Raw genomic sequence first — 27,638 nt, forward strand, 5'->3', positions numbered from 1 at the left:
GTAGTCTCACATGGTCTCAGGTAAGTATATTGTTCTTATTATTGTAGCATATTTGAATTATGTTTTAGGTATTCTTCATTGAAAGAAAACATTATTTCTGTGGTACAGTCATCTACTCACCTATAATAAAAGCAAAAAAATCATTTACAAATAATCTAAAAATCTTATTTTTTTCAAAATAGAAATTATTACTGTAAATTATAATTTATGTATAAAATGCATAATCTAGAACATAAAGTCTCCATAATTTTATACTTCCCTGTCCGAGATTTGGTGACTATTCTCTAAGATTTCTTTATGATATAAAGGAATATAATAAATTATTCATATTACATTCAACTTAGTTCAATAATATATCTTAGAGCTATCTTCCCATATCATCATTCTAGAGATTCCACCTTTTTCAAAAATGCTGCATAGTGTTTTATTATATGAATATTATATGAAGTTGTGATTCTTTCTAATATGAGTAATCACAAACAATGCTATAATATGTTTTGAAAGTAAAGCTACATTTTAGAAAATGATTGCCAGTCTCACCAGGTACAGTACATATAATGTGCTACAGCTTGTACACAAAACAGAAAAGAAGCAAGAGCACTTGTGTTCACCTGTTTATGCAGAAAGAAGACCAGGGAGGATAGAAAACAAACTAATAAAAATTATTTTCTTTGAGAGTCATACTGGGAACCAGATAAATAAGAGACAGGGATAAGAGTTTTTACTTGTATGCCTTTGTAAACTTTTCAATTTTGAATCATATGACTATTACCTATTCAAATAACTAAAGATAACTAAAGAATTTAGCCCTTTCTTTTTTCCCTATGTCCAAAATGCAAAACATGAAAAAACATCAGGTATCTCATCAAAATATTACATAAATAGGAAAACTGAAAGCACTTGTACAGGTTAATTCTCATATAAGAACAAACCACAAAGTGCAATTATCAGGGAGTACATACTGTGAGCTAGAAGTAGTGACAGACCAAATAGAGTTTTGTATTTAAATAAAGAGACTATATTTGAAATAAAAAAGTTCCTTTATTTTTTTCTACTTTTTTTGTAAAATACTGAATTTCAAAAAAGATTTGTCAATCCCTGAAACAGTGAGCAATCCCTGAAACTTTTCCTTAGATATTTCTTTACCATTGCATCCTTCTCCTTCCTTCTTTTCTCCATATGATCTACATTGCCTTTTTTCTTGTCTCTTTCCCCCTTCCTTGCATTTATACCGGGCACAGAAGAGGAATACAGGCTATCTTTCCATAGACACAGCAGGGTACTGTAAGATTCTACCAAAGTATTTTAAGTGAAGTGTTACCTAAACCTCCTATTTCATTTGTACTTTGAAAATTTCTTAAAATCTAATTTCAGGAACTTCTTATACCAATAAAAAGCTCAAATTAATTTATAACAATTACACAAACTATATTATGGACTAAGTTAAAACAATTATTTCATATAAAATCCTCCATCATTTGGAGTTTATGTCTGAGTATTGAAATTAAAGTAAAACTAAGATTTTCATTGTGTAATATGACATGCACATGTTAGTATGAACAAAAAAGATAACTAAAGGAACTGTTAACTTATATGAAATATTAAATACATAATAAAATGCCTATTTTTAAGAAGTTTCAAGTATGCATAAGCTAGTAAATAAGATATTCTGAATAACGCATTATTTTCATTTAAACTTAGAATACAATAAGCAGACATTATAATGTATATGAACTTAATTTTTTAAATTTGATGATTCATAAATTTTAAAATCTTATATGAAGACAATCATTATGAATATAAACTTTTACCTAACTTATATGTAAATACCAATATGAGAATATTTCTTATCTAAATATCTGAACAAATCATTATTTACTGCAAATCAATCAATATTTTTAGGGATTTGCAAACCTTTTTAAAATTAAATTTTGAAAAAGTTTTACCTTCATGTGATTTTTCAAAGGATCCAAAAGATTGAAATGAATATTGCACTTTGGACAAGCTCTTGGAAAAGGTGTTCCATTTTTAGATTGATTTGATGAGATATTTGTACCTAAAATAAATTCAAAATATATATGATTCAAAATTCATCACTTTTTAACCTTCAATAACCACTACTGATAGTCTGTACTACAATTTCTATAATTCATATATAAATACTATAATTTCTTTTTTATATGCCACATTTCATATTTACCTTTTGACGGCACAGCCTGGGGAGATGTCACTGAAAGAGATTTAACTGAAGAAAATACAGCTGAGGAATTTGTTCCAGAAACACCTTCACTGGGTTTAGGCTTTTTTGGATTAACACTGTTTACTTCAGAAGTAGAAGGACGTTTTGATAAAAATGAACTTTCATTCATACCTATAATGATTTAAATAGTGAGAAAATATTTTTAAAGACTTTAGAACATTGCTTACAACTAAGTAAAAATACTTTGAAGTGAAATTAAATGTAATATAATTGAATTATCACATCATACAAATAACAATAAATAATGACAAAAATTGATGTGATCAAAAGTTAAGGGATATAAAGAAACTGTATAAATATCTATTACATACTATATATATTCAAATTATTCATAAAATACCTTTCTATGTAAGACAATACTAAATATAACTTCAAATAAGGAAATATATAAACAGCTATTATGAAAGAAGGCAGAGCAAGCAAAAAAAAAAAAGTTAAAGCACAAAGAATACGCCAGGGTTCCCACAAATGAATTAACTTTAGATGCTTAAGTGAGTGAGTTTGTTTAAAAAAAAAAAAAAAAAAATCCAAAAATTTAGAGAGACACTTTAGAAGCTGTTTATTTAACGACTTAAAATGTCCAATGAAAAGTTAGTTTTGTCCACCTAACAAAGAGGTGGTCTACTCATGGCTTTAGGTTATATTATCCATTTATTCCTACATACAAAGTGGAAACTACTAATCTTGAATGATAAAACCTCATTCATTCATGTGAAAGGGTTCATAATAGAAGGAGTTAGTATTATACTATGGTTTTCAAATTATCTTCCCCAGAGCTTAATGGGCTCCTCATAGGGAATACACTGGGTGTGTTTGACAGAGAAACTCTGCTTTTATATTTTATTTATTAGACTTTTGCATAAAATTTTGTTTTTACAGGGATTTTATTCCTAAATGAAGTCTTAGTTTGAAAACTATAACCTTTTTGCTAAAGGATTTTAGCCTTATTCAGAGCATTAGCAAGGGAAATAGGGATATTTAGGCTATAACTAGGCTGGGTAACAAGGATTTTAAAACTGCACATCATATTTTAATGCTCCCAACTGTACACTAAAAGTAGAAGCAGTATATACACTAGAAATATTCCAGGCTTTTAAACCAGACAGGGTAAGTTCAAATCCAGGCTCTGTCACTGATAATAGCTATGTATTCTTGGCTTATGTAATTAACTTCTCAGAGCTTCAGTTTGTTCTTTTATAAAGTAAGAGTTTTAATACCTTATTTTACAAAGCGCTTTTAAGATCAAATAAGATACTGTATTTAAAGCACCGAACACAATATTTGGTACAAAGAAGGCATTCAATAATAAATGAAAGCTATTATCATTACTAAAAAAATTTCATATCTTAACTTACTTTTAAAAGCAACCAACACAACATCTAGCACGTAGAAAGTATTCAATAATTAAAAAAACAGCTATTATCATTACTAATAAAATATTTTCTATCTTAACTTACTTCAGAGGGGAAAAAATTATTGTAGTAGATTTACCTGTCAGCTTTTTAATAAGGAGAAATATGCCCGGAAAATAAGAGCATTACAATAGTTGGCTCCTCTGTTTCATCCTTTGAGATAACATAAAAATGATTTTTTCTTTTTCTATCTTCAAAGCATGTGATTACTGAACATAAAAATGATTTTTTCTTTTTCTATCTTCAAAGCATGTGATTACTGACGGTTATACTATGGGAACTCGGGAAACATTTTGTGTAATCACAGTAGCATTCTTGTGAGATGCTGAGGTTACCTGAAAAGCTAATGAGTGCTGGTATTTTGCATTAATATTCTGATTATATAACAGGCTAGACAGTACATCAGACTTTTATTATAAGTATTTTTTTTAACATAAGAAATAAAATTACTCTGAATTTAAGAGTTTTAAATTCTGACCCTTTAATTTATCTCTATTGTCTTCGGCTTGTATTGTTGCCCACACTCAACACCTCTATCTCGGCCAGTAAAAATCCTATTCTCATTCAAGATCAAACTCAAACCCAGTTCTCTCCAAACATCCATGATCACTTGACCTTGATCAGTTAATGCAACTGAACATATTGCACCTGTTACCATTCATAACAAATATTTGTTGTAGAGTCCTTTAAAGCTTATAATGCATTTCACGTTTTATTTATCTTATTTGGGCTTCAGAAGCCCTAACTAAAATAGAGCAAGAATTAAAATTATATCTACAAATGGCTGATTGAAGGTCTGGAGAATGACTGCATTAAATAAGAAAAATAAAATCTCCATTTTAATAGTATGAGAAAACTGAAGTGTAAAGACATGCTAAAGACTACAAAAATCTTAAGAATAGCAGTTCAAATCTACAGGCTAAAGTCTCTCTGCAGAAAAAAACTTAGAAGGAGAGCAGGAGTCACTGTCCTTAGTCCCAAGAAGTTTCAATAACTCAGACTTTTTCTATAAATAAAGTTCACGTGTTTTGTAAAACCAGACTTAAGACAATTATTTTTTCTCCTTGTTTCTTTTGGTTCTTACCTATTTTACTAACTAGTTTTTTACAAATATGTAGGTGATACCCAAAGAAATGAATATCAACTAAATATTATCTAAATGGAAAAACATTTTAGGTACTGATAATACTATAAAAAAAATCAGGAAGCATTTGGAAAATTTTCCACACTGATTTATTAGTGAATAATCTAAAAATTCCCCCAAATCTCTATTTAGTCAAGTATTTGAAATATATCAAAACTGCTAGTATACAAAGCATAATTGCCTGTACAAGGAATTTTCAATTAGATAAAATTCTTTCATAACACACTAATTTATTTTAGGTTAATGAAGAACTTTGTTAATAGTATATAATAAAAGTAACTCTTCTTCAATAGGGAAATTTCATTACTCCTTCAATAGGCATTTACTGAGTAATGACTATAGACGAATTTAGTGCAGCCACTTTATAACAGCACTCTGTAATAATATTTTATACCTAAATCGTTTATTGAATATAAACACACTAACCTAATTGAGAATTTAACTATAACCATACACTTTTCCATACTAGTGGCCATAGAACCTAATAAATATTTCTTTTAACAGAGTATTTAGGGTATCAGAGGACTTCTCTAACTTATATATATTATTTTAAGATTTTTCTCAAAAACAGAAACATAGACCAATGGAACAGGATAGAAAGCCCAAAAATAAACTCACGCACCTACTGTCAATTAATCTATGACAAAGGAGGCAAGAATATACAACGGAGTAAAGACAGACTCTTCAATAAGTGGTGCTGGGAAAACTGGACAGCTACATGTAAAAGAATGAAATTAGAACATTCTCTAACATCATACACAAAAATAAACTCAAAATGGATCAAAGACCTAAATGTAAGGCCAGACACTATAAAACTCTTAGAGGAAAACAGGAAGAACACTCTTTGACATAAATCACAGCAATATCTTTTTTGATCCACCTCCTAGAGTAATGAAAATAAAAACCAAAACAATGGGACCTAATTAAATTTAAAACCTTCTGCACAGCAAAGGAAACCATAAACAAAATGAAAAGACAACCCACAGAATGGGAGAAAATATTTGCAAACGAAGCAACCAACAAGGGATTAATCGCCAAAATATACAAACAACTCACGCAACTCTATGTCAAAAAAAACCAAACAACCCAATCAAAAAATGGGCAGAAGATCTAAATAGACATTTCTCCAAAGAAGACATACAGATGGCTAAAAAGCACATGAAAAGATCCTCAACATCACTAATTATCAGAGAAATGCAAATCAAAACTACAATGATGTGTCACCCACACCGGTCAGAATGGCCATCATCAAAAAGTTTACAAACAATGAATGCTTGAGAGGGTGTGGAGAAAAGGGAAGCCTCCTACACTGTTGATAGGAATGTAAATTGGTATAACCATTACGGAGAACAGTATGGAGGTTCCTTAAAAAAATAAAAATAGAGTTACCATATGATCCAGCAATCCCACTCCTAGGCATATATCCGGAGAAAGCCATACTTCGAAAAGATACATGCACCCCAATGTTCATTGCAGCACTATTTACAATAGCCAAGACATGAAAGCAACCTAAATGTCCATCAACCCATCAACAGAGGAATGGGTAAAGAAGACGTGGTACATATATCCGATGGAATATTACTCAGCCATAAAAAGAACGAAATAATGCCATTTGCAGCAACATGGATGGACCTAGAGATTGTCATACTAAGTGAAGTAAGTCAGACAAAAACAAATATCATATGATATCATTCATATGTGGAATCTAATTTTTAAAAATGATACAAATGAACTTATTTACAAAACAGAAACAGACTTACAGATATCGAGAACCAACTTATGGTTACCAAAAGGGAAACGTGGTGGGGGAGGGATAAATCAGGATCTTGGGATGAACATACACACACTATTATATATCAGATAGAAAACCAACAAGGACCTACTGTATAGCACAGGGAACTCTACTCAGTATTCTGTGATAACCTATATGAGAAAAGAATCTAAAAAAGAATCAATATATGTATATGTATAACATCACTTTGTTGTACACCTGAAACTAACACAACATTGTAAATCAACTCTGCTCCAATAAAATTAAAATTAAAAAAATAAAAATAAAGATTTTTTCAGCCCATGTTTAATGCCAAGTGCGAACAAGGTCAAAGTTGGTTAGCTTACTTAATTAACAGGAAGAAATAAAATATTCTATTAGTAAATAAGATTTCATTTAAAACCACCAAAAAAGGCATTCGAGAACTATTAGTGCCACTACACCTTAAAATATGTGAAAAACTTAACTTGAAGGCATGGACTTCAAAACAGAAAGTCAATTCCATATGCATATTCATCAAGTTTCTTTTTCTAATTTTTTGAAAAAGTGCTAAAACCAACCTGCTATAGAAAGTGTTGGTCCTCCTTGGTAAAGTGGTAATCCTGTATCCTGGGTCAAGTCAAACAGTAACTCTGGAGAATTATTAGAAACAACTCGTGATGACTTCGTTACATAACCCTGTTAAAATATTTCAAAGGAAGAACATTACAAATATTCAACATAATTATAATTATTTTGTTTCATAAGCTTTTATAAAGGTAAATTTAACTGTATGCCAATATTATAAGGATAACCTTTGATGACTCCATTACTAATGTTATAAAACACAAAGGCAATTATTACCATTATGCCAAAATTATCATCTACTAAAACTGAAAGCAAGCTATTACTTAGAGCTGGTTTGTTCCTGACTAGTCAATTAAAATGGGGGGAAAATTCTAGCCTGATTTTTTTCAAGGTAAAAGAAACATACAAACCCATTTTAAATCAGTAAGATTGATACACTTCAGAGAGTCAATAAAAATGCAGGATTCCTATCAAAGAGCAAATAATAGAACTTACCAAAATCTTTGGGTAAAAGCAAGGAAAAAAATATGTAAATATTCTGACATACGTACAATTTTAAAAGCTTCTATACCTCTATAAACCCCACAGATAAAAATATCAGGGCAAACATACTGGGAATTAATCTGCACTACGGTGCATCAGGGTTAAGGATGAACACATCACATGATATGAGTTTTGGGATCGTCTTTACTGGCAAAATTTATAAGCCAAGTGTATGAAAGAAAATGAATGGGTCCCCCCTCTTCCCAGCACCCTACAGAAAGCCATGCTGGGCCAGGCAATCTCCCACCTCTTAGGGCAAATACAAAACTGCCAGGTTAGCAGGGTGAACAAATAAGAAAGCTAGGCACACAGGGTTTAGAATGGAAGCTGTCTATAGGAATGATCTGGGACACCTGCTCCACTCCTGAAGGGCTTGGAGCTCAAGGAAAGTTTCAGCCCTTCCATCAGGAGAAAGTGTGGTCCCAGTTAACAAGAAGATATTAAGAGTGAAAAGTATGAAATGAATCATAATATAGTCAAATATAAGGTAGTATAAATTTATATGTTAGCACACACATATATTAATATAAATAATCATAAAACGTGGTCAGTATAATTTAGGGATATATATGTACTCCAAAACTATTATATATTAAATATACTGATACACACAAAAAAATAGATCCCAATTCTATTTATAAAAGACCATCATTGTACAGAGTGAGCTCTCATTAGAGTGATTTTGGACCATTCTATGAGTCATAATATATAACAAGCAAAAGCTCTAAGATTTAACAAGACGTAAAGATCAGAAGGGAAAAAGTCACTTTAAAAGAAAAATGGGCAAAGGGCATAAACTGAGGCACTTCAAAAGCAAAAAGCAAATGACCAATACATACAAAAAACTTTTTTCCCAACTTACTAGTCAAAGAAATGCAAATAAAGACAATGGCAATTACATAATACAAAATAATTGCCACTTCTCTTGAAAGTATCAAGGTCGTAATAGACAAAGAGTAAGTAACTGTAGAAAAATATGAAGAGACTAAGAAGAAATAACAAACCGTTAAGGTGTGATCCTAAATAGGATACTGGGAACGAAAAATGACATTAATGGGAAAACTGGTAAAATTCAAATAAGGTCTGCAATTTAGTTTTGATAAGTAAAATGTAAGCATTAGGGATATTGTATTATATTTCCTGTGAGTCTAAAATTAGCTTGAAATAAAATTAAAATTTATCAATTAAAAAATAATGATAACATATACTATTGGCAAAATAGAAGCTATATTTAGGTATAACTTTTCCACATGAAAATTTTGGCAGTAGCTATCACAGGCTTTATATTAGTTCACATCCTTTCATCCAACTATTCCACTTTAAAAATTTATAGTAAGGAAGTGAAAATGTTTATTGGAGAATTATTTTTAACAGCAAAAAATTAAAATCTTTATGTCCAACAATGGAAAAATGGTTAAATAAATTAAAAGATTACCATGCAACCACTAATATGTTTTTGAGAAATATCCAGTGACACATTCCTAGTAGAATGTTCAGTGAAAAAAGAGAAATACGCATCTGTGTATATAGTATGGTTCTGACTGATATAATCTATACTGTTTGAAGGGGGAAAAAAATCAAAATACAGTATGTACACTTCTCTCTAAACTTTCCCAACAAAATACAGATTATTTCAAAATACAGATTATTTCAAAATACAAACAGGAAGGTTTTGCTTATTTTGTGCTTATAAATTAAGGGACAAACAAGTTTTAAGAAATTTGGTTTACTACTAACTTTTCTATTGACATGAGTTTGTCTATAGGAAGTTATAGAAACAAAACATGGGTGAAGGGAGTCAAAGTGTATAAGCTTCCAGTTATAAAGTAAATAAATCATAGGGATGTGAAGTTCAGCATGGTGACTAAAGTTAATAATACTGTACTGCATATGTGAAAGTTACTAAGAGAGATCTTAAAATTTCTCATCACAAGTAAAAAATTCTGTAACGACGTATGGTGATGCACTTTAACTAGACTTACTGTGGTGATCATTTCACAATATATACAAATATTGAATCATGCTGTACATCTGAAACAAATATGCTGTATGTCAACTACACCTCAATAAAAATTTTGTTCTTAATTTAGAAAAGACATAAGCCTTCCTCACCACACCCTGCACACATTGCAGATTTGTGACTAAATAAATGATTGTTGCTGTTTAAAAAAATAGAAGTTGTTATGGAAACGGGTATCGAAGTAACCCAAGCCACTCATAGAATTTGAGGCCTAACAGGCAGATATTTTGCATTTGAGCCTTAATGTGCAACATTTAAAAAAAAAAAAAATCTGTGATGCCATATAACTTAATTGTAACCAAGCACAATCTTGCTTCAAGATAAATATTTTCTTCAAATATTTACACTTAAAAAATGGATAATATTCACCTACATTTTCTAAAACAGTTCTTTAACAGAAGTACAAAGTTAATACTGTTAAACACTTTCCTAGGAAATAACTCTGGCTAATGTAAGCACCACAATTTCAGACAGCAGGCACACATTATTCAACAATAACTGGTAGACTTCCCTAGTGGCACAGTGGATGAGAATCCACCTGCCAATGCAGGGGACATGGGTTCGATCCCTGGTCTGGGAAGATCCCACATGTTGCGAAGCAACTAAGCCCATGTGCCACAAGTACTGAGCCTGCGCTCTAGAGCCCACGAGCCACAACTACTGAGCCCACGTGCTGCAACTACTGAAGCCCGTGTGCCTAGAGCCCGTGCTCCACAACCAGAGAAGCCACCACAAGGAGAAGCCTGCGCACCACAACGAAGAGTAGCCCCCGCTCGCCACAACTAGAGAAAGCCCGCGTGCAGCAGTGAAGACCCAACGCAGCCAAAAATAAATTTTAAAAATTTAAAAAACAAAAAATAACTGGTTAAAATAATTATCCAACATGGAATTTTAATGTCTCCTAAAACTGTTCAGAAAAATATCAAACACAATAGTAAGGGTAGAATGGGTGCTAGACTGGATCCAGAAAATCCGCACATTTATTTAGCTACAAAACCTTGGGCAAGTCACTTCTGAACTTGAAGTTATTCACCCTTCACACCTAAAAAACAGCCACAGTCATATTTTAAATATACTTGCACTTCACGGTTCACTGCATGTATTAAATCAAGTAGTTGTCACAACAGTACTAATAAAAGACCTTATACCCCATTTTATAAGTAGGTAAACTAAGGTTAGGTGTGGTTATGCAAGGTTCCCAATACAGCCCCTTATTACTGATGGAGCTGTAATTAGAAGTTGGGTCTAATTACAAAGCCTATGCCCTTAAGCTGTATCACACTGACTTTTTAAATGATAGCAATATATCCCCACTACCTCAAACAGATTTGAAAGAGACACTGAAGTATAGAGATGTTACATGAAAAAGTAAATATACACATACACACAAAACATGACATAAAATGAAAAACTATAATTTATTAAAAGCAGTGGCTTCCAAAATTCACAGTAAATAATTCCCTTACATAGCATCCTCAATTCATTCCAGAATATGTCATTCTTATCTGTGCACATTAGAATCACCTGGAGAGCTTTTTAAAGTGTATTATTTCCAAGACCCATCCACCCAGACCAACTGACAAAATTTCGCCTTTTAAAAACTCCCCAAGATCTGGAACTATCAATTGAGGTGTTTTGATTTTAAAACTATGCCCATAGAAGTAAAACATTTTGAGTTAGAAAAAGCTCTAGTTTCTAACTTTTACAACGCCAAAGATACCACCCCTCACTTTATTTTTTTTTCTCCCTGGGTCCAATGTTGGAAAGATTTTTATCTATCAAACTGAATTAAATAATAAAGTTTCTTTTTCCGGTTTTCTATCCTCCCAAATGCCAAACAGCTTACAATACGCATGAGAAACCTACCAAGTTAATTTGATTCCACTAATAACAAAGAATCTTTACATTTTGGGTAGCTTACCATCTTAGGATCCAAGATTGAGAGTCAGCAGTCTGGGTAAAATTATCTCTCATTTTAGAAATGAAGAAAATGAGGCTCAGAGAGGTTTTGCCAATGCTTTAGTTAAGAACAGGGCAGGATCAGCATTCAAGTCTCTTGCTTCAATCTTAAGTTATTTAAACTACTAGTCCAGGGCTCATATCAATATTATTATTTCAGAATGCTAAAACTACAGAAAAGATTTGGGGGGGGCGGTATTTGCCCAAAGATACTCTTATTTTTTATGATATATGACCTCTTCAAAATATAAGTGGGGGCAGAGTTTATTTAGCCATAGATTTTTCTTTTCATGTAAATAAAATTAAATTTAGTAAGTCTTCTATGAAAGCTACACCTCAAATATCAATTTTTAGTGGTAACAAATATGTAGATTACCTTATAGTAATACGATATAAAGTGAAGGAAAAATGGATTAGTCATACCAAAAATATCTGGATTCAATTCTGGTTTTGGACTTGAATATTTGCAAGAAAATTTATAGGTGCTTTGGTAGTTGTTTCACTTACTGTAAAAAGAACAAACATTTTAGGGGAAATTTACTATTTCTGTAAGGCCAATGCCAAATAGCTTATGAAGCATGAAAAAAACCACTGAGTTAATTCAATTCCAGTAGCAAAGAATCTTCACATTTTGGGTAACTTTTTGTTTTAGTACTCTAACTCCTTGGTTTCAGAACCCCTTTACACATTGAAAAATTACTGAGGACCCAAAAGAATTTTTATTTAGGTAGGTTATATCTACTGATATTTACCATATTAGAGATTAAAACAGAGAAATTTTTTAAATATTTATTTATTAATTTCATTTTAAACAATAATAAATCCATTACAGATTAACATAAATAACATTTTGTAAAAAATGGCTATCTAGCAAACACAAAAAATCAGTGAAAATAGTGGCACTGCTTTACATTTCTGCAAATCTCTTTAATGTCTAGATTAATCAAAAACTGCTATACTCTCATACCTGCTTTGGCTTTCATTCTGTTAAAATATGTTGTTTCGGTTGAAGAATATAATCTGGCTTCATAAAGATTAATAGTTGAAAAAAGGGAATATTTTAATAGCAAATTAGAATAAATGGGGTTATATTTCTTCGATACAATACCAAAACTCAACAGTTGGTATTTTCTTAAAGGTTTGTTGCAATGTGGAATCTGACTCCTTAACACTGAGTTTTTTGAACTTTGTTACATTAAAATCTATTAGTCTTATCTTGCACTTTGAATGAATCTTATCCATGCGTGATTTTATTACATCATACATTAGTTATTTAGAAAATATTGGTTTCTTTGAATTACGCAGATCTTCCAAATGTTGAAAAGTTACGCAATATCAAAAAATCGTATTTAATACCGCCACCCACCAGAAAAGACTTTACGTACTGGGAAGCTGTCAAGATCATGATGGCAGATACAAGTTGTTCAAAATTCTAACTTTGCTTGATAGCTCAAATTTCATCCGTGGCAAGAAATACCACCAGTTGTTTTCCTTGAAGTGACAGGTGCACTTTGTTCAATTTTGAGGAACTGTCTACCATACAGCAAAGACTGAAGAACTCGTGTGTGGCAGACAGACTCTAAAGTAGCTTCCATGATCCCCACGCCCTGGTATTCATGTCCTACGTGATTCCCTCTCTTGGAGTGTGGGCAAGACATGTGACTTGTTTCTGACAGAATATAGCAAAAGTGACAGAATGTACATGATTTTTTGTATGTGATTACATTACGTAAGGCTGTAATGCCATCCTGCTAAGGATTCTCTCTTCCTTGTGTGCTTTGGGGAAGTAAGAAGCCGTGCTGGAAAGACCCACCTGGCAAGGAGCCAGCCAAAAGCCACTAAAATTCTGAGACTCTCAATCTGACAACCCTTAAGGAACCGAATGGTACCAATAACCATGAGAACTTGGAAGCAGATACTTCCTCAGCTGAGCTTCAGATGAGACTGCAAGCACAGAGCCCACACCTTGAATGAAGCCTTGAGGGACTATGAAGATATGACCTGACTCCTGACCCACAAAATCTGTGAGATAATAAAAGTAGGTGTTTTTAAACCACTAAGTTAATAGTAGTATAAACCATGGTTTGTCAGTCATCCTTTCAAGTAAAAAATGGTCTTCTGGGTAGTTTAGCTCACAATTTAATCACACTAGTGCTTTTCCTCAAGATAATCATCATACCTCAGACACAGTAATACTTTATGCACACCACCCATTTCATCACACAAAATATTTTAAAAGACACATGTATTCAATGGTAGAGAATTAATAAAATTAATAACATCTTAATTCTTCATCAAGGGAAAGGAGTATGACTGGAATAATTTTTATTGTGAGTGCAGGGTGGTGACTAATACAAAAACTACTATTCATACTAAGGAACCAGCAGTTTACCCACCACTGCTTTTGCATCATCAGTGCAAATGTCAACACAGTGAAAAAAGCAAATAGTGTCTTTGTGTTATTGTGACAATACTGTTGATCCAAAACCTATAAAAGAGTCTTAGGGGAACCCCAGGGGACTGAAGACTACACTTTGAAAATTTTCACACTAAGGCAATGCTTCCATTTTTTTTAGAAGTATACATTTATGTACAATACATATGCATGTATATACAAATACAAATAAACTACGGATTCGCCTGGATTGAAATCCCAGATCTATCATTTGCCAGCTGTGTGACCCTGAGTGAATTATTTAAATTATTAAATTTAATATTTAATTATTTAAATTCACTGTGAGCCTCAGTTTCCTCAACTATAAAACAGAGATAAATAATAGTGCCTACTTCATAGGAACATTTAAGAATTAAATGAGATTAATTCATGTACAGCATTTAGCACAAAGCCTTACACATATTAACAACTCAATAAATATTAACTATTAGTTTGTGTTAAGAGTTATTTAAACTAACTAAACTATGACGGTATGTTTTCAGAATAAAAAGTTCCAGTAGCCTCTTAGCAACTTTCCCAATTAAGAACTAAGAACATTTGGCCCAATTTACAATTTGAAATAGTTTGCCATTATGCAATATTCATTACTAATTATACTTTTATTCATGTTTTGATAGCACAGTTTTCAATACTGTACCTATTTAATTTAAGCATATTACCTGATTTAAAAACAGGCTGAGTAGTTTGCTACTGCAATTATTATTTGGGTACCAGTTGAGCTATCATAGAGATGGTGACATTTTCTGATGCTGATTATGATTCCATTGGATGATTACCCATGGTAGTACAGAATTTTAACTAGGCATTGTTGATACTGACAAATAATATCCAATGTATCCCTGAGCTGACTGTGTAGTTTCAGAAACACTTACAGGTTTAGACAAAGGCTGAACAATAACAGAACTATCTGAAGATCTAGATTCAGGATGAAAATTTACTGGCGAGGCAGGCACTGGATTTGATGTTGGGTTCGTGTAGTGTTGACTTGTAGGCTTGAATGCAGCAGTAATACCTGTATTTTAAAATTACACAACACATTGAATATATTTCTATATAATCAATGATGTCAAAATACTTCACTTTAAAAAAAAAATAGTACAATAATACTGTACCTCGGCTGAGCGCACCATTCTTTATTCCCCTCGAATATGAGCTGGGGTTTACTCTATTCAAAATATCTATAAAAGATTACATTTATTTTAAAAGTCATTGTTTGAATGATATATATATTAAGATAATAGAAGTCACACACCGAAAACAAACAGATTCCTAGAAGGAGAATACAAGTTAACACTGAATTATGAATATAGTTAATTTTAAACATATATATCTTTATCTACTAAAGAAATAAGATTATGCATCTTAATTATCTTACAGAATAAGAACAATCTTTCTAACTGTAACTCAAAATCCAAAAGCCAGAAGTTAAAGATTGATAAATATGACTACATATAAGTCAAACCTTCTGCATGGCAAAGAAATAGTCATATAAATGGCAAAAAATTTCTAAAAATATATCCATATACAACTATAATTGAAGTATATATCTTTCTTTGAGTGATGAAAGGGCTATACATACACTCAAGTTCCTATTACTCAAAATCAAACCCTGTCTAACGTCCATATCCAATTCACACCCTTATAAGCCCTGAAGTGTCATCATAAGGGATCTCACTGGATTATCTACACCATTACTGAGTCCTGAAAGGGAAACTATCAGAGAATACAGACTGCAATGAACATACAGTTTACCAGAATATCTTACAACTTAAGGGGCTTCAAATTTATCACTATACCAGAAGTCAGAGTGTAATATGACTTTCAGGATCAGTTTAAAGTTCCTAATTGCATTTTAAAGTTCCTAATTACAGGTTTTTCAGTAATCAAACTAAAATTTAGAAGAGTAAGTATTGCCTGAAATTGTTGGTTAGAAAAAGGTAAAAGCACAAACACCAGACCTCATATAAATTTCCTTTTTTCCCCTCGTAGTAGAAAGGAACCAGCTCCCATAAAATAATTCTATAAAGTAAAGGGCCATATAAAAGTAGGACTGTTTTCTGAAAATGGCAATGCAGTGCTCTATACCTAAGTACTAGAGATGTCTTAAAGGAGAAAAATCTGCTCAAGCAACTTGACCCCATTTTCATTCAGAAATTCAAGATTAAGTATTTACTCAAACCATCAAAGAACTATTGCTAAAGTCCTTTTGGTATTTGTATTCTACAAAAATTTGTACCTTCCTTTCTGGCAACTGTATATAAACATTTAGCTCATACTCCATATGTTAAAATATTTTATGGCTTATACATAAACAGCAATAAAATCATTTAAATTGTGCATCTTAAGAGTACAGAAAAGAAATTCTTCCTGGTCAATCCCCTTCTGACAGAATTATCTTAAAACTAATATACGTTATTCCAGTTGAATACTGTTAACAGTCATCTACAATCAGTATAAATTCAATTTAAATCTTAACTGTCATGTTTTCAATAAGAGAACTTGAGTAACAATTTTGCAATATGGTAATACTCCAGTATAAAATAATCACAGTGACAAGAAACAGTAATTAAGAGAATATATAATTATGTTCCACTATCATCAACAAGCATGCCATCATGCCTAGTTCAATTTATAATCGAAGTGGCACTCCACTTAGAACCTGTAGGAGTTATTATCAATCTGCCACAAAAAAATGCTATTGAGAATTCAATTGGTTAAGCTATTCTTCCTCAAATAAAACTGACTAAAAATGCCATTCCAAGTTTAGAGGCAACAGAAGAAAGAGCCAGGCCTTCAGAAAATTTAGAAGTAGTCTCTTAATTACACTTCTACGCACTAACTTGGTAAGAAAACACTAGTATGCTGGTTACATTCTTTGGTAAATTCTCCTGACTTAAACAAGCAAACAAACATGTAAATGCAATGGGAAGGGATCTATTTTCTCTTTCTCCCCTGAAATTTGTACATTATTTCTCTGTACTTCTATACATTATTGAGTGGACGTTTTAACAAGTGTCGTTTGTCTTTAACATTATAACAATGTCAAATCGAATTACTCTAACTGAAATCATTCACTGCCTATACATTCTGTAGCTATGTATAGATGACACTGCAATGAGGCAGTTGCTTAGATATGAGAACCCCTATCTGAGACTAACCCAAACGTATTTAGTGTATTCTGACATTCTAAGCAAAATATTCTAAACTCTTCTGTTTCTGAGTTTAAAAGAGGAAAAAAAAAAAAAAAAAGAAGATGAACAAAAAGATAAATAGGTTTACCTGGCTCCACTAAAAATTATGATTTCTAATATGAAAAGACCCCCAGTGTCACCAGCTAATCTTAGTCCGTTTCGTTTTCTCACATCTGATATTTTAACCTCTTACCTCCTTCCTTTAGTCCCCAATCAAAACCCTGACTCTGAAATTCTTACTGACCTCCCACCTAATCTTTCATCCCTAACTCCCTACAGAGGAACAAGGACTTAATTAAATGCCTATAAAACAGTTCACAAGTTTTTCTATTAGAAACAGTATCTTACAAAACTGGGCTTCACTAAAAGTAAATGCTCACTTGAAATTGCTGGTTTTGAACTTGATATCTCTCCAACAAAGATCGGCTCATCATCATCATCATCATCAACCTCTTTTACTTTCTTCTGCCATGGTTCCAACTCTTCTTCTTCACATTCCATAAAGAGTTCTGCCATTTTTGATTTATCTAATTTTCAAAAGGAGAGAAGCAAACCTTATTTTCAAAAAGAAAAATACATTTTTTGTAATACATAGTATGATATTTAAGATCTACTTTAATAATCCTAATAGCAATTTCTGAATTGATATTTACAGTTAGTACATGGTAGCAACAATGAGAAACCCAGAGCTCACTCTCTAAGATATAAACTAGTAAGATTTAGATAAAGAGATGATAGATAGGTAGACAGATAGATAGACGGATGATGTTTGATAGTAGTTCTTTACAGTGGACAGAAAATTTGGGAACAAGGTCAGTTTCAGTCATATGCCCAGAATATGATTATATCTACAAAAAAAGATTGCACCTAACCATTATCCAAAAAAAAAAAAAAATGTACTAACAAAAGGCAGATAAACTAAGAATAAGAGGCAACAGGTGGGAGATATAACAGAAAAACTGAATCAAACTCAGGAATGCCAGGTACACAGCAAAGCAGGGATGAGGTGCTAGACTAAAATAAAAGAACAAAGTGAGGCTTATTCCAATCAGGGAAAATTACACATTTCTCGCCTGAAGAAACAGACCAAAGAACATATAGTAAATATCACCATCCTAGGAGTTCTGACCAAGCACAGACCTCCTAGGAAGCATTTTAGGAAAACCTCTTGTCTTTCAGACCAAAATCAATAAAACAGATAAAGAGTCCTAAGGAAAAGAGATAATGCAAAAAGCAAGACAAATACTAGAAAAAATATAATTAGCATTTTTAGAGATATGAGACAAAAAAGGATGTTATAAAAAGTAATGTTCAGAAACAAAAATAGAATTTAAAATACGATAGCCAAATTTTTTAATTCAGTTAAAAAAACCAAAATGTCAAAGGTGGAACTAAGAGAGAAAAAAAAATATTTATATATACATACATACATACACACACACAAGTATATATATAAACAAAACAGAGAACACAAGGTTGTTAGAAAATCAATTTCAAAGGTACAACACTCACCTAATAAAATTTACAGAAAGAGAATAGAGAAAAAGCAGGGGGTAGGTTATCAAAGAAATAATGTAAGAAAATTTCCTAGATCAGAAGACAATAATCTCTTGGTTGAAAGATCCCACTAATACTCAGTACAATAATCAAGAAAAAAGTTATACCAAGACATATAATTATCAAACTTCAGAACAAAAAAGATAAAGAGAATATCCTCAGATCTGTAGGGGATGGGGGGCAGAAACAGGTCATATAGAAAAGATCAAGAGTAATAAGAACAGAAACTAAAAGACAGTAAAGTAATACTTTAAAAATTCTTACCAGAATTATTTTTCAATTTAGAATTCAAACTTTTCATCAAGTGTGAGAGTAAGGACCAGCAACATCACACAAGATTTACTTCCCAGGCACCCTTTCTCAGGAAGCTACTATACAATCCACCAAAACATGAGACTCAATCAAGAAAGAGGAAGACACGGGATGAAGAAAACATGGCATTCAACACAATACAAAGTCCCAGAACAACAGAAGTTCAGTAGGCCTAGAGAACAACCAGTCCAGACTAATTCAGGAGAACAGTACCTTCAGGAGGAATGTCTCTAGGAGGCCAAAGAAAAGATGATTAAAATATAAACTTTTAGACTACCTGACAAGTTTTACAGTATAGAAAATTGAATTGAGAGGCTCTTGAGAGTGTGAGAAGATTTAGCTATAGACTTTAATACAAGTTAGCAAATTAAAAAACATCAAAATTATTCATTGCTGGGTACACCAATGAAAGAAAGAAAAAGAATAAAAAGAAATGTATCCTCTCATATGCTATTCTATATATAATGGCATATTAATAGCATATTACCATGCTTGTCAGTGAACAGTATTTATATGGTCATCATAATGAAAATATCAAATACGGATTTGATTTTTTATGTTGGGAGATACTTAAAGGGAAGGAAGGCATAGCTGTAAGAAAGCATAAATCCTCATGATAAACATCACTAGAAAATGGTTAAAACTCACTATGCAACAGACAGCACACATATATGCACATAAGCACTCTTCAAGAAACTGAGGTTAAACCCCTTAAAGCCTTTTTAGGTTGTTTGATTTTTTAAAACTATGTATATATATTACTTTAAGCTGAGATGGAGGAGAAAAAGGAAGAGGAGGGGAGGAGGGAAAAAAGAGAAACGGTACTAAAGGTCTAAACTAAAGTAACAGCAATGGAGATGGATACAAGTGATGCTTAACTAGATATATAAAGAGGATATATATAGCTATATACCATATATATATATATATATATATATATATGAATGGGAGAGGGTGTGGGCGCTAATCCACTATGACCAGTTTCCTTAAAGGAAGAGAAGATCAGGGGACTTCCCTCGTGGTCCAGGGGGTAAGACTCTGCGCTCCCAATGCAGGGGGCCCAAGTTTGATCCCTGGTCAGGGAACTAGATCCCACATGTATGCCACAACTAAGAAGTCCATATGCTGCAACTAAGATCCCATGTGCCGCAACTAAGACCTGGCACAGCCAAAATTATTAATTAATTAATTTTTTTTAAAAAAGAAAGAAGAACAGCAGATCAGGACACAGATACACGTATTGAGGAAAGACCCTCTGAAGGGAAAGGAAAGACATACGAAGCAGATGACCACCTATAAGCCAAGGAGAGAGGCCTGGAACAGATCCTTCCCTCACGGCCCTCAAAAGGAACTAACCCTACCAACACCTTGATCTTAGACTTCTAGGCTCCAGAATTGTGAGCAAATAAATTTCTGTCGTTTAAGCCATCTAGTCTATGATACTTTGTCATGGCAGCCCCACCAAACTCATGCAGAAGACAAAGACCTTCCTTACTCTTTTTAGCACAGTACTGCCACTGTCAATATACACAGGATATACTGTTGAGAAAAAAATTTTTGAAGATACGTAACAGCTTTACCATTTTTTTAGAAATAATTAATTTTTGTCTATGCATAAAAGAAACATACATGATTATGTATGCCAAACTAATAATAGTAGCGATCACCAGGCACAGAGAGAAATCATTTCTACTTTACTCATATTTTAATTCACATTATTTGTTTTTATGTGAGCAATTGTTACCTTAACAATTTTAAGTGTTTTTGTTTTTAAGGAAATGTGCCTACCTCTCATCCTTTCTCCTGACGCAAAGTTATCGGTACAAAAGCCACATATACTAATAACAGTAGTGGCAGCAACACTTACTTTTTGGCTGAAAAGGGTTGTCGCCAATCAAGTTGAAGAGCTGACTTTCTGTAAATTGTCATTTATGTACTGACACAAGATATCAGTCAATTTTATGAGTCACTTTAAGTAAAGCCAAATATTGAAACGTGAAACCTGGGGTTTAGAAATTCTTGGATCTAATTTTGATCATCATGTGACTCCACACAAGGCAGCAAGTTATATCTCTTTTCCTTCCTATAAAATAAAGATACCTAGTATTAAAGTGGATTTCATTAAATATACACATACTTAATCATTTTTCCTATAAAAAGCTCAATTTTTAAATTTGATAAGTTTAACATAAACATTTAACTCACTCTACATAACTGGTTCATTCTTGAATGAACCCAAATTTAATAAGTAAAATGGTGATTCTATTAAGCTCTTACTATTTGAAGAAGTCTGAAATTATTAAATTACAAATAGTTTTTTAAAAGCATCCTTGTGTAAAAATGAATAATCACCTCATAATGTACTATTTTAATAAATCTGAATTTTTCAGATGCTAAGTGACATTAATCTTTAACTTTACCTATTCTTCACATTCCATAATAAAACATAATCTTAAATAAGTTTTAGTTTATATTTCTCTGGGTTTTTTAATCAATGAAATTTAAAAGGAAAAAATTAGTTGGATATAGTACTTCGTCATAGATTAATTCATTCAAAAAATAACTATTCAAACTAATCATACTCATTGCTTTCTGTATGTAAGGTAATGTACAAAGTTCTAGGGAAAAAACAAAGATAAATAAGTCACAGTACTTGCCTTCAAAAATTTATAATCTAATATGTTTATAATTCAAAACAAATGCTTTTATAATAAACATAAAAAAATTTGAATTGGGGCTTCCCTGATGGCGCAGTGGTTAAGAATCTGCCTGCCAATGCAGGGGACATAGGTTCGAGCCCTGGTCTGGGAACATCCCACATACCGCGGAGCAACTAAGCTTGTGCACCACAACTACTGAAGCCCGTGTGCCTAGAGCCCGTGCTCCGCAACGAGAGAAGCCACCACGAGAAGCCCACGCACAGCAAAGAGTAGCCCCCGTTCTCTGCCACTAGAGAAAGCCCACGCGCAGCAACGAAGACCCAACTTGGCCATAAATAAATAAAATCTATTTTAAAAAAATTGAATTGCCTTATTTAAAACAAGAACTTGCTTTCTGGATTCCCACACATACAATAGCACAAATTTTTTAAAATATACAAAAATTTTTAAAACTGCTTTACTTATAAAGGAAAAAAAGTAAAAAATTAGATGACAGAAACCTAAAATATTAAGATACACAGCTAATACAATCTTCACATTCCTCTTTATTCTCAGGCTGACAAAAGCTAGTTTTCCTGCTTTTTAATTTCCAAGTTATTTGGATTGAATTAGTCCACAGGAAAAAAAAATCATTTTAACCTCAGAAGTTATTGCTACAAATGTTTAAATTACTATTACAAGAGACTCTAGTGAATATTGTGTTCAACTAAATTCACCAAGTTATGAGGTCTCTTTAACTCAATTATTTGAATAGTTGTAGCCTGCCCCTAAACTAACATCAGCGGTACCTAAGCAGATACATGACAATTCTTGCTCAACATTAAGGACCTCCTAGTACCAAGAATACAGAATATTCTCTAAGCGCCTTAATTACACAGCTTATGAGACTCATATATAACATTTTTGTTAAGTGATCATATAAATATCATTCAGCAAAACTTTAAAATTAGTACTCAATTTACAAATATTCAATTAATAAATGACATGTCCATATGAACAAGATATCCACTACCTATGACTATAAAGATGACTTTAAGATAACCTACTTCAGAAGCCTGAGGATCATAGTAGCTACTTAGGAACCTCAACTGACACACTAGCAAACACACTAAAAAGCTGGCAATTAGAACTGTAATTCAGCCAAAAGCTGCACTGTGTAATACAGCAGCCACTAGCCACAGGTGACTACGTTTAATTAAAACTAAATAAAATTTAAAACTCAGTTCCTCAGTTTCACTAACCACATTGCAAATGTTCAAAGTCACATGTGCCTGGTGGCTACTGCATTTGATAGTGCAGCTACAGAACATTTCTACTGGACAATGCTGGTCTAAAGAGTCATTGCCTTATTTCATTCTGGTTAACAAACAAACACTTTCATGGATTCCTTTGGCATGTCAGCCACTGGAACATGCCAAAAGTATCACGGTAAAAATCTCTCAAGTCACTACTTCAGAAGTTTAGTGGTAAGGCATGGAATTCTATGAAGGTTAAATCAGCTGCCAGTGAAGTGAAATATCCAACAAAGGTATGCAGTGGGGATCTCAAAGCTCCAAAAGGTTTCAACAGCTTCTGCAGCTCAGAGGTGGCTCCAAAACAGCCAGAAAAAGAGAATACACTACACTTCAGCTACTGACTCAGGTAGAAATTTTATGACCATGTTTACAATGCTTGTTTCTAAATGAATTCCAAGTAAATGACTTACAAGACTTTTTTATATTATAATTCATTGACTTTTGGAGACTGCTCACATAAATAATTATAATTTCTACTTTATTATTTTTTGTTTCAGATTTTATATATCTAAAATTAAACTATATCTTAAGGATTTTTTCCTACAAAAAATTTGTTTAAGTCAAAGGAAATGTGGGGTCTAAATTTTTAACTGTTTGAAAATTTTACTTTTAGCCATTCATAGATACCACCTGATGCAATGTCACTGTGTTAAATAATAAAGGTAATGCATTTAGTCCTATATACTCTCTGGTAAGGGAAAAATTAAGCCATTCCACAATCCACAGCTGTAGAGTCTACACATAAAAAGAGTACTAGGCTAGGAGCCAGAAGAAGCAAGTCATAGCCCCAGCACTGCCACAACTTTCAGACAAGTTACCTTACAATTCTGGGTCTCAGCTCTTAGTTCAGTTGAATTATCTCTAAGGTTTAATTCAGCTTTTTATACTTTATTGTATACTTTAAACATTTATTAACCATAAACAGTAAAATTTGGTGAAGAATAATAGGTTCAAACTCTGACTCAACTACTTATTAGCTGTATGACCTTGGCCAAGTTAGTTAATCTCTGTGCTTTGCCTGCACACACACACACACGTATATATGCATATATATGTGTGTGTGTATATATATACATATATATATATATATAACATAATTCACAGTTATAATGGAGATTAAATGATAATATACATAAAGCACATAGCCCAATGCCTGGCACACAGAAATCACTGAATAAATCTTAACCACTTTTTAAAAATTATTTATTTATTTATTTATTTATTTATGGCTGTGTTGGGTCTTCGTTTCTGTGCGAGGGCTTTCTCTAGTTGTGGCAAGCGGGGGCCACTCTTCATCGCGGTGCGCGGGCCTCTCACTATCGCGGCCTCTCTTGTTGCGGAGCACAGGCTCCAGACGCGTAGGCTCAGTACTTGTGTTTCACGGGCCCAGTTGCTCCGCGGCATGTGGGATCTTCCCAGACCAGGGCTCGAACCCGTGTCCCCTGCATTGGCAGGCAGATTCTCAACCACTGCGCCACCAGGGAAGCCCAATCTTAACCACTTTTAACTCTGGGCTAAATCCCATTTTAAAGAACTCTAAAAACAGATCGCAATTTCATTATTATACTGAAATTTATAAGCTATCAGCTGAGCATTTAGAAATCATTTTGTCATACAGGATCTTCATTACAGTAGATCCCTCATAATAAAAGTTTAGCTTTATAAATAAACCTTCTGGAATGTGGCTGTCAAATCTATCCTGCGATATTTTCACCTTTTAAAAAAGCATTTATAAACTAGTTAAAACACTCATTAACATAAAAAATGTTAAACCCTCATATGCACATAACACACACCTATAATTTATCAACACTTAAATTATACACTACTAATCTTATAGAATAAAATAAGTATCTAATTCAAAAATACCAACATATAAAAATTAACATTTGGATAAATAAAATGTCTTATACCATTTCCATTTTTAAAAAAGCACTCTCATTATGTATGCATCCCCATAATTTAATTCTAAAAAAATCATTTTTAAAAATGAGTAGGTGGTAAGTAGAATACAAAAGTGAATGTGAAGAATAAGGTAAATTGTTAAGTTCTCCATCTAACCAGACCCCAAAAGTTAGAGTTATTCAAAAAAATAATCCAAGAAATCACATTATGAAGTTAATCTTTGTTTTTTTTTCATCATAAAAAATGATGTTTTCATTGGGGGTTACATTACTAACCAAGAAGTTGGCAACTCCAAAACCAGATATGATTAACTTAACATAAAAGGGAAAATGTGAGAGGACATCCCTGGCGGTCCAGTGGTTAAGACTTCGCCTTCCAATGCAGGGGGTGTGGGTTCAACTCCTGGTCGGGGAGCTAAGATCCCACATGCCTCGGCGCCAAAAAAACCAAAAACATAAATCAAAAGCAGTACTGTAACAAATTCAATAAAGACTTTAAAAAATGGTCCACATCAAAAAAAAAAAAAAGGGAAAATGTGAAACAGAAATTAATATAATCATTTCAAATGGTGAAAATTTATATTCAAAATAATACATAAAAATAAAGTTCAACTAACATAAATTTAGTCTAAGATCAACATGCTAGCTAAAAGAAACATTAAACCTTTAACAATTTTGCTTATATACTTAGAAGAGTTCTTCAGAGGAATGATTTGGATGACACAGGGTCATGGAACATTGTTCAAAAAAGTTTTTATCTGATTTATGACTTAAAAGTGATTTATCACTTTTCTCCTCTCACAAATTTCACAAGAAATCAGGCATTCAAATCATTCCACTGACTTAAAGCTTTGGTTTATGTTCTATTTCCGTTTATAAATAATTCTTTAGTCTTTGTCATTAATGTCATACTGAAATGGAGGTCTATAATTTTAGAATTCTAATCCCAAATGAATAGAGCTCTAAGGATTCGAAGTGGGTTCTTAACTATGAGTAACAATCTAATATTTCCAACCCTGGTTTTATGATCTCTCAAGAATTTCCACTATCTCAAGGAGATACTAGAAAATTAATTTTAATTTAATGTTCATTATCTTAAAACCATACAGTCTTTTGAAGAAGAAGAGTCATGTTTAAAATTCCAGTTTTTTATCACTTAGTATCCATCACCTACTGATCCCATCATGGAAATTAATTTTAACAGGATTAGAAAAGCAGAGAATGATCATGTCTACTTTGACATTCTAAGACAAGTCACACAAATAGAAACCTTAAATCATAAGATAAACCTGTATATAATTGAAAGACCCACAGAAACTTGATTTCATAAAATTCAGGTATTTAAATTTGAAATTTTATAAATAACTTATAATTTTTATTTAAAAACATTAAGCAGATGATATTTTAAATCAGTATTTCCTCCTTTTATGGCTTTTGTTTTATTGTTAGAAAACTAAACATCTATCTTTTTCAGAATCAGTCTAGTTACTGTTAAAAACCACAGACTTATTCTTGAAAATTGCACATTCTAACCACACAAAATGTACAACTAAAAACATCTGATCACTAGCAGCTAAAATACTGCAGACAAAATACTGGGGAATTACAGAAACTCTAGAAGATATTTCATCAAATCTCACCCAATTTCTGAAAGACTCTAATTTTTATTTGAAGTAGAACATTGCCTTCTGGAAGTGGTCACTTCAAGAAAGGGAGAAAACGACCTTAAAAAGGGAGAGTATGGATATACATAGTTTTATTTTTTAAATAAACCAAAAATTTCAAATGTCATTTTAAAAAAAGATGATTCATTCAGGAATCTTAAGAGAAAGATGCAAACAGAGAAGGTGAAGGGTTGGGAGTCAGCCTTGAAAGAAGTGGCCTACAATGAGATCAGAACAAGGATAGGGAAAATCCAGGTCTTGAAATAGGTTGCCCTAGCTACTTCCAAGAATAAGACTTAAAAAGCAATTAGGCCAGCTTCTCCTGTCCACCTCCTAATTTACAGAAAAAACTTCTTTCTCTGAAGGTAGGTACTCAAAGAATTAACACTTTAATTCTCTGAAATTAGAAGAAATCCAGAATTCCTTAAAGCCTATAGGAGATCAACATATGCCACTTCAGCAGTTAAGAAGCAGGAAACACAGAAAGAGCTCTCCGCCCTCCTCCTATCTGTCTAAAAGCAGGACATACATTTCCCGTTGTGAAGGTCTTCCCCTTTCCCTCTCCCATTCCAGGAGGAGGAAAAACTACCATTATCACTGGAGACAGAAAGTCGGCATCGAGATGGGGCTGCACAAACAAACCTTACTAAAATAGCCCCAATCTTCCATTAGTTTCCCCCATATATGTACATTCCCTCAATTTACCACTCCTAGAAGCCCAAACCTCTTTTCCTTTGACCTGCCACTTCTCCCAAAATTTACCGTCTTTTAAAAAAATGGTATATAAGCCCCCATGTCTAACCACCTCTGAGTCTTCATTTTTTTTTGGATGAAGACCTCCACTAACGTAAAAGTTAAAATATTAACATCAAATAAAATTTGTACACCTTTTCTCCTATTAATCTAGAAACTATCTGGTAGGGG

The 27,638-nt window shown here is 32.6% G+C and overlaps 1 protein-coding gene across 13 annotated transcripts in view; it reads right to left on the minus strand.

Moving 5' to 3' along the window:
• The window catches only part of ZNF280D (zinc finger protein 280D), a 296,330-nt gene that overhangs the window by 78,873 nt on the left and 189,819 nt on the right, over positions 1 to 27,638 (minus strand). For 10 of the 13 annotated variants that reach the window (XM_068552151.1, XM_068552176.1, XM_068552143.1 and 7 more), the window contains 7 exons: positions 21,059 to 21,274; positions 17,703 to 17,849; positions 15,244 to 15,309; positions 15,004 to 15,143; positions 7,148 to 7,265; positions 2,201 to 2,371; positions 1,947 to 2,056 (listed from right to left, as the gene is read on the minus strand). In XM_068552151.1, coding sequence (XP_068408252.1) covers positions 1,947 to 2,056; positions 2,201 to 2,371; positions 7,148 to 7,265; positions 15,004 to 15,143; positions 15,244 to 15,309; positions 17,703 to 17,838 — 741 coding nt within the window. In that variant the 5' untranslated portion in view covers positions 17,839 to 17,849; positions 21,059 to 21,274. The remainder of the gene's footprint in view (positions 1 to 1,946; positions 2,057 to 2,200; positions 2,372 to 7,147; positions 7,266 to 15,003; positions 15,144 to 15,243; positions 15,310 to 17,702; positions 17,850 to 21,058; positions 21,275 to 27,638) is intronic. The other 3 variants (XM_068552217.1, XM_068552226.1, XM_068552205.1) reach the window with 1 other exon arrangement.

Source organism: Eschrichtius robustus, chromosome 1 (genome assembly GCF_028021215.1).
Source record: "Eschrichtius robustus isolate mEscRob2 chromosome 1, mEscRob2.pri, whole genome shotgun sequence".
NCBI classification, from domain to species: domain Eukaryota; kingdom Metazoa; phylum Chordata; class Mammalia; order Artiodactyla; family Eschrichtiidae; genus Eschrichtius; species Eschrichtius robustus.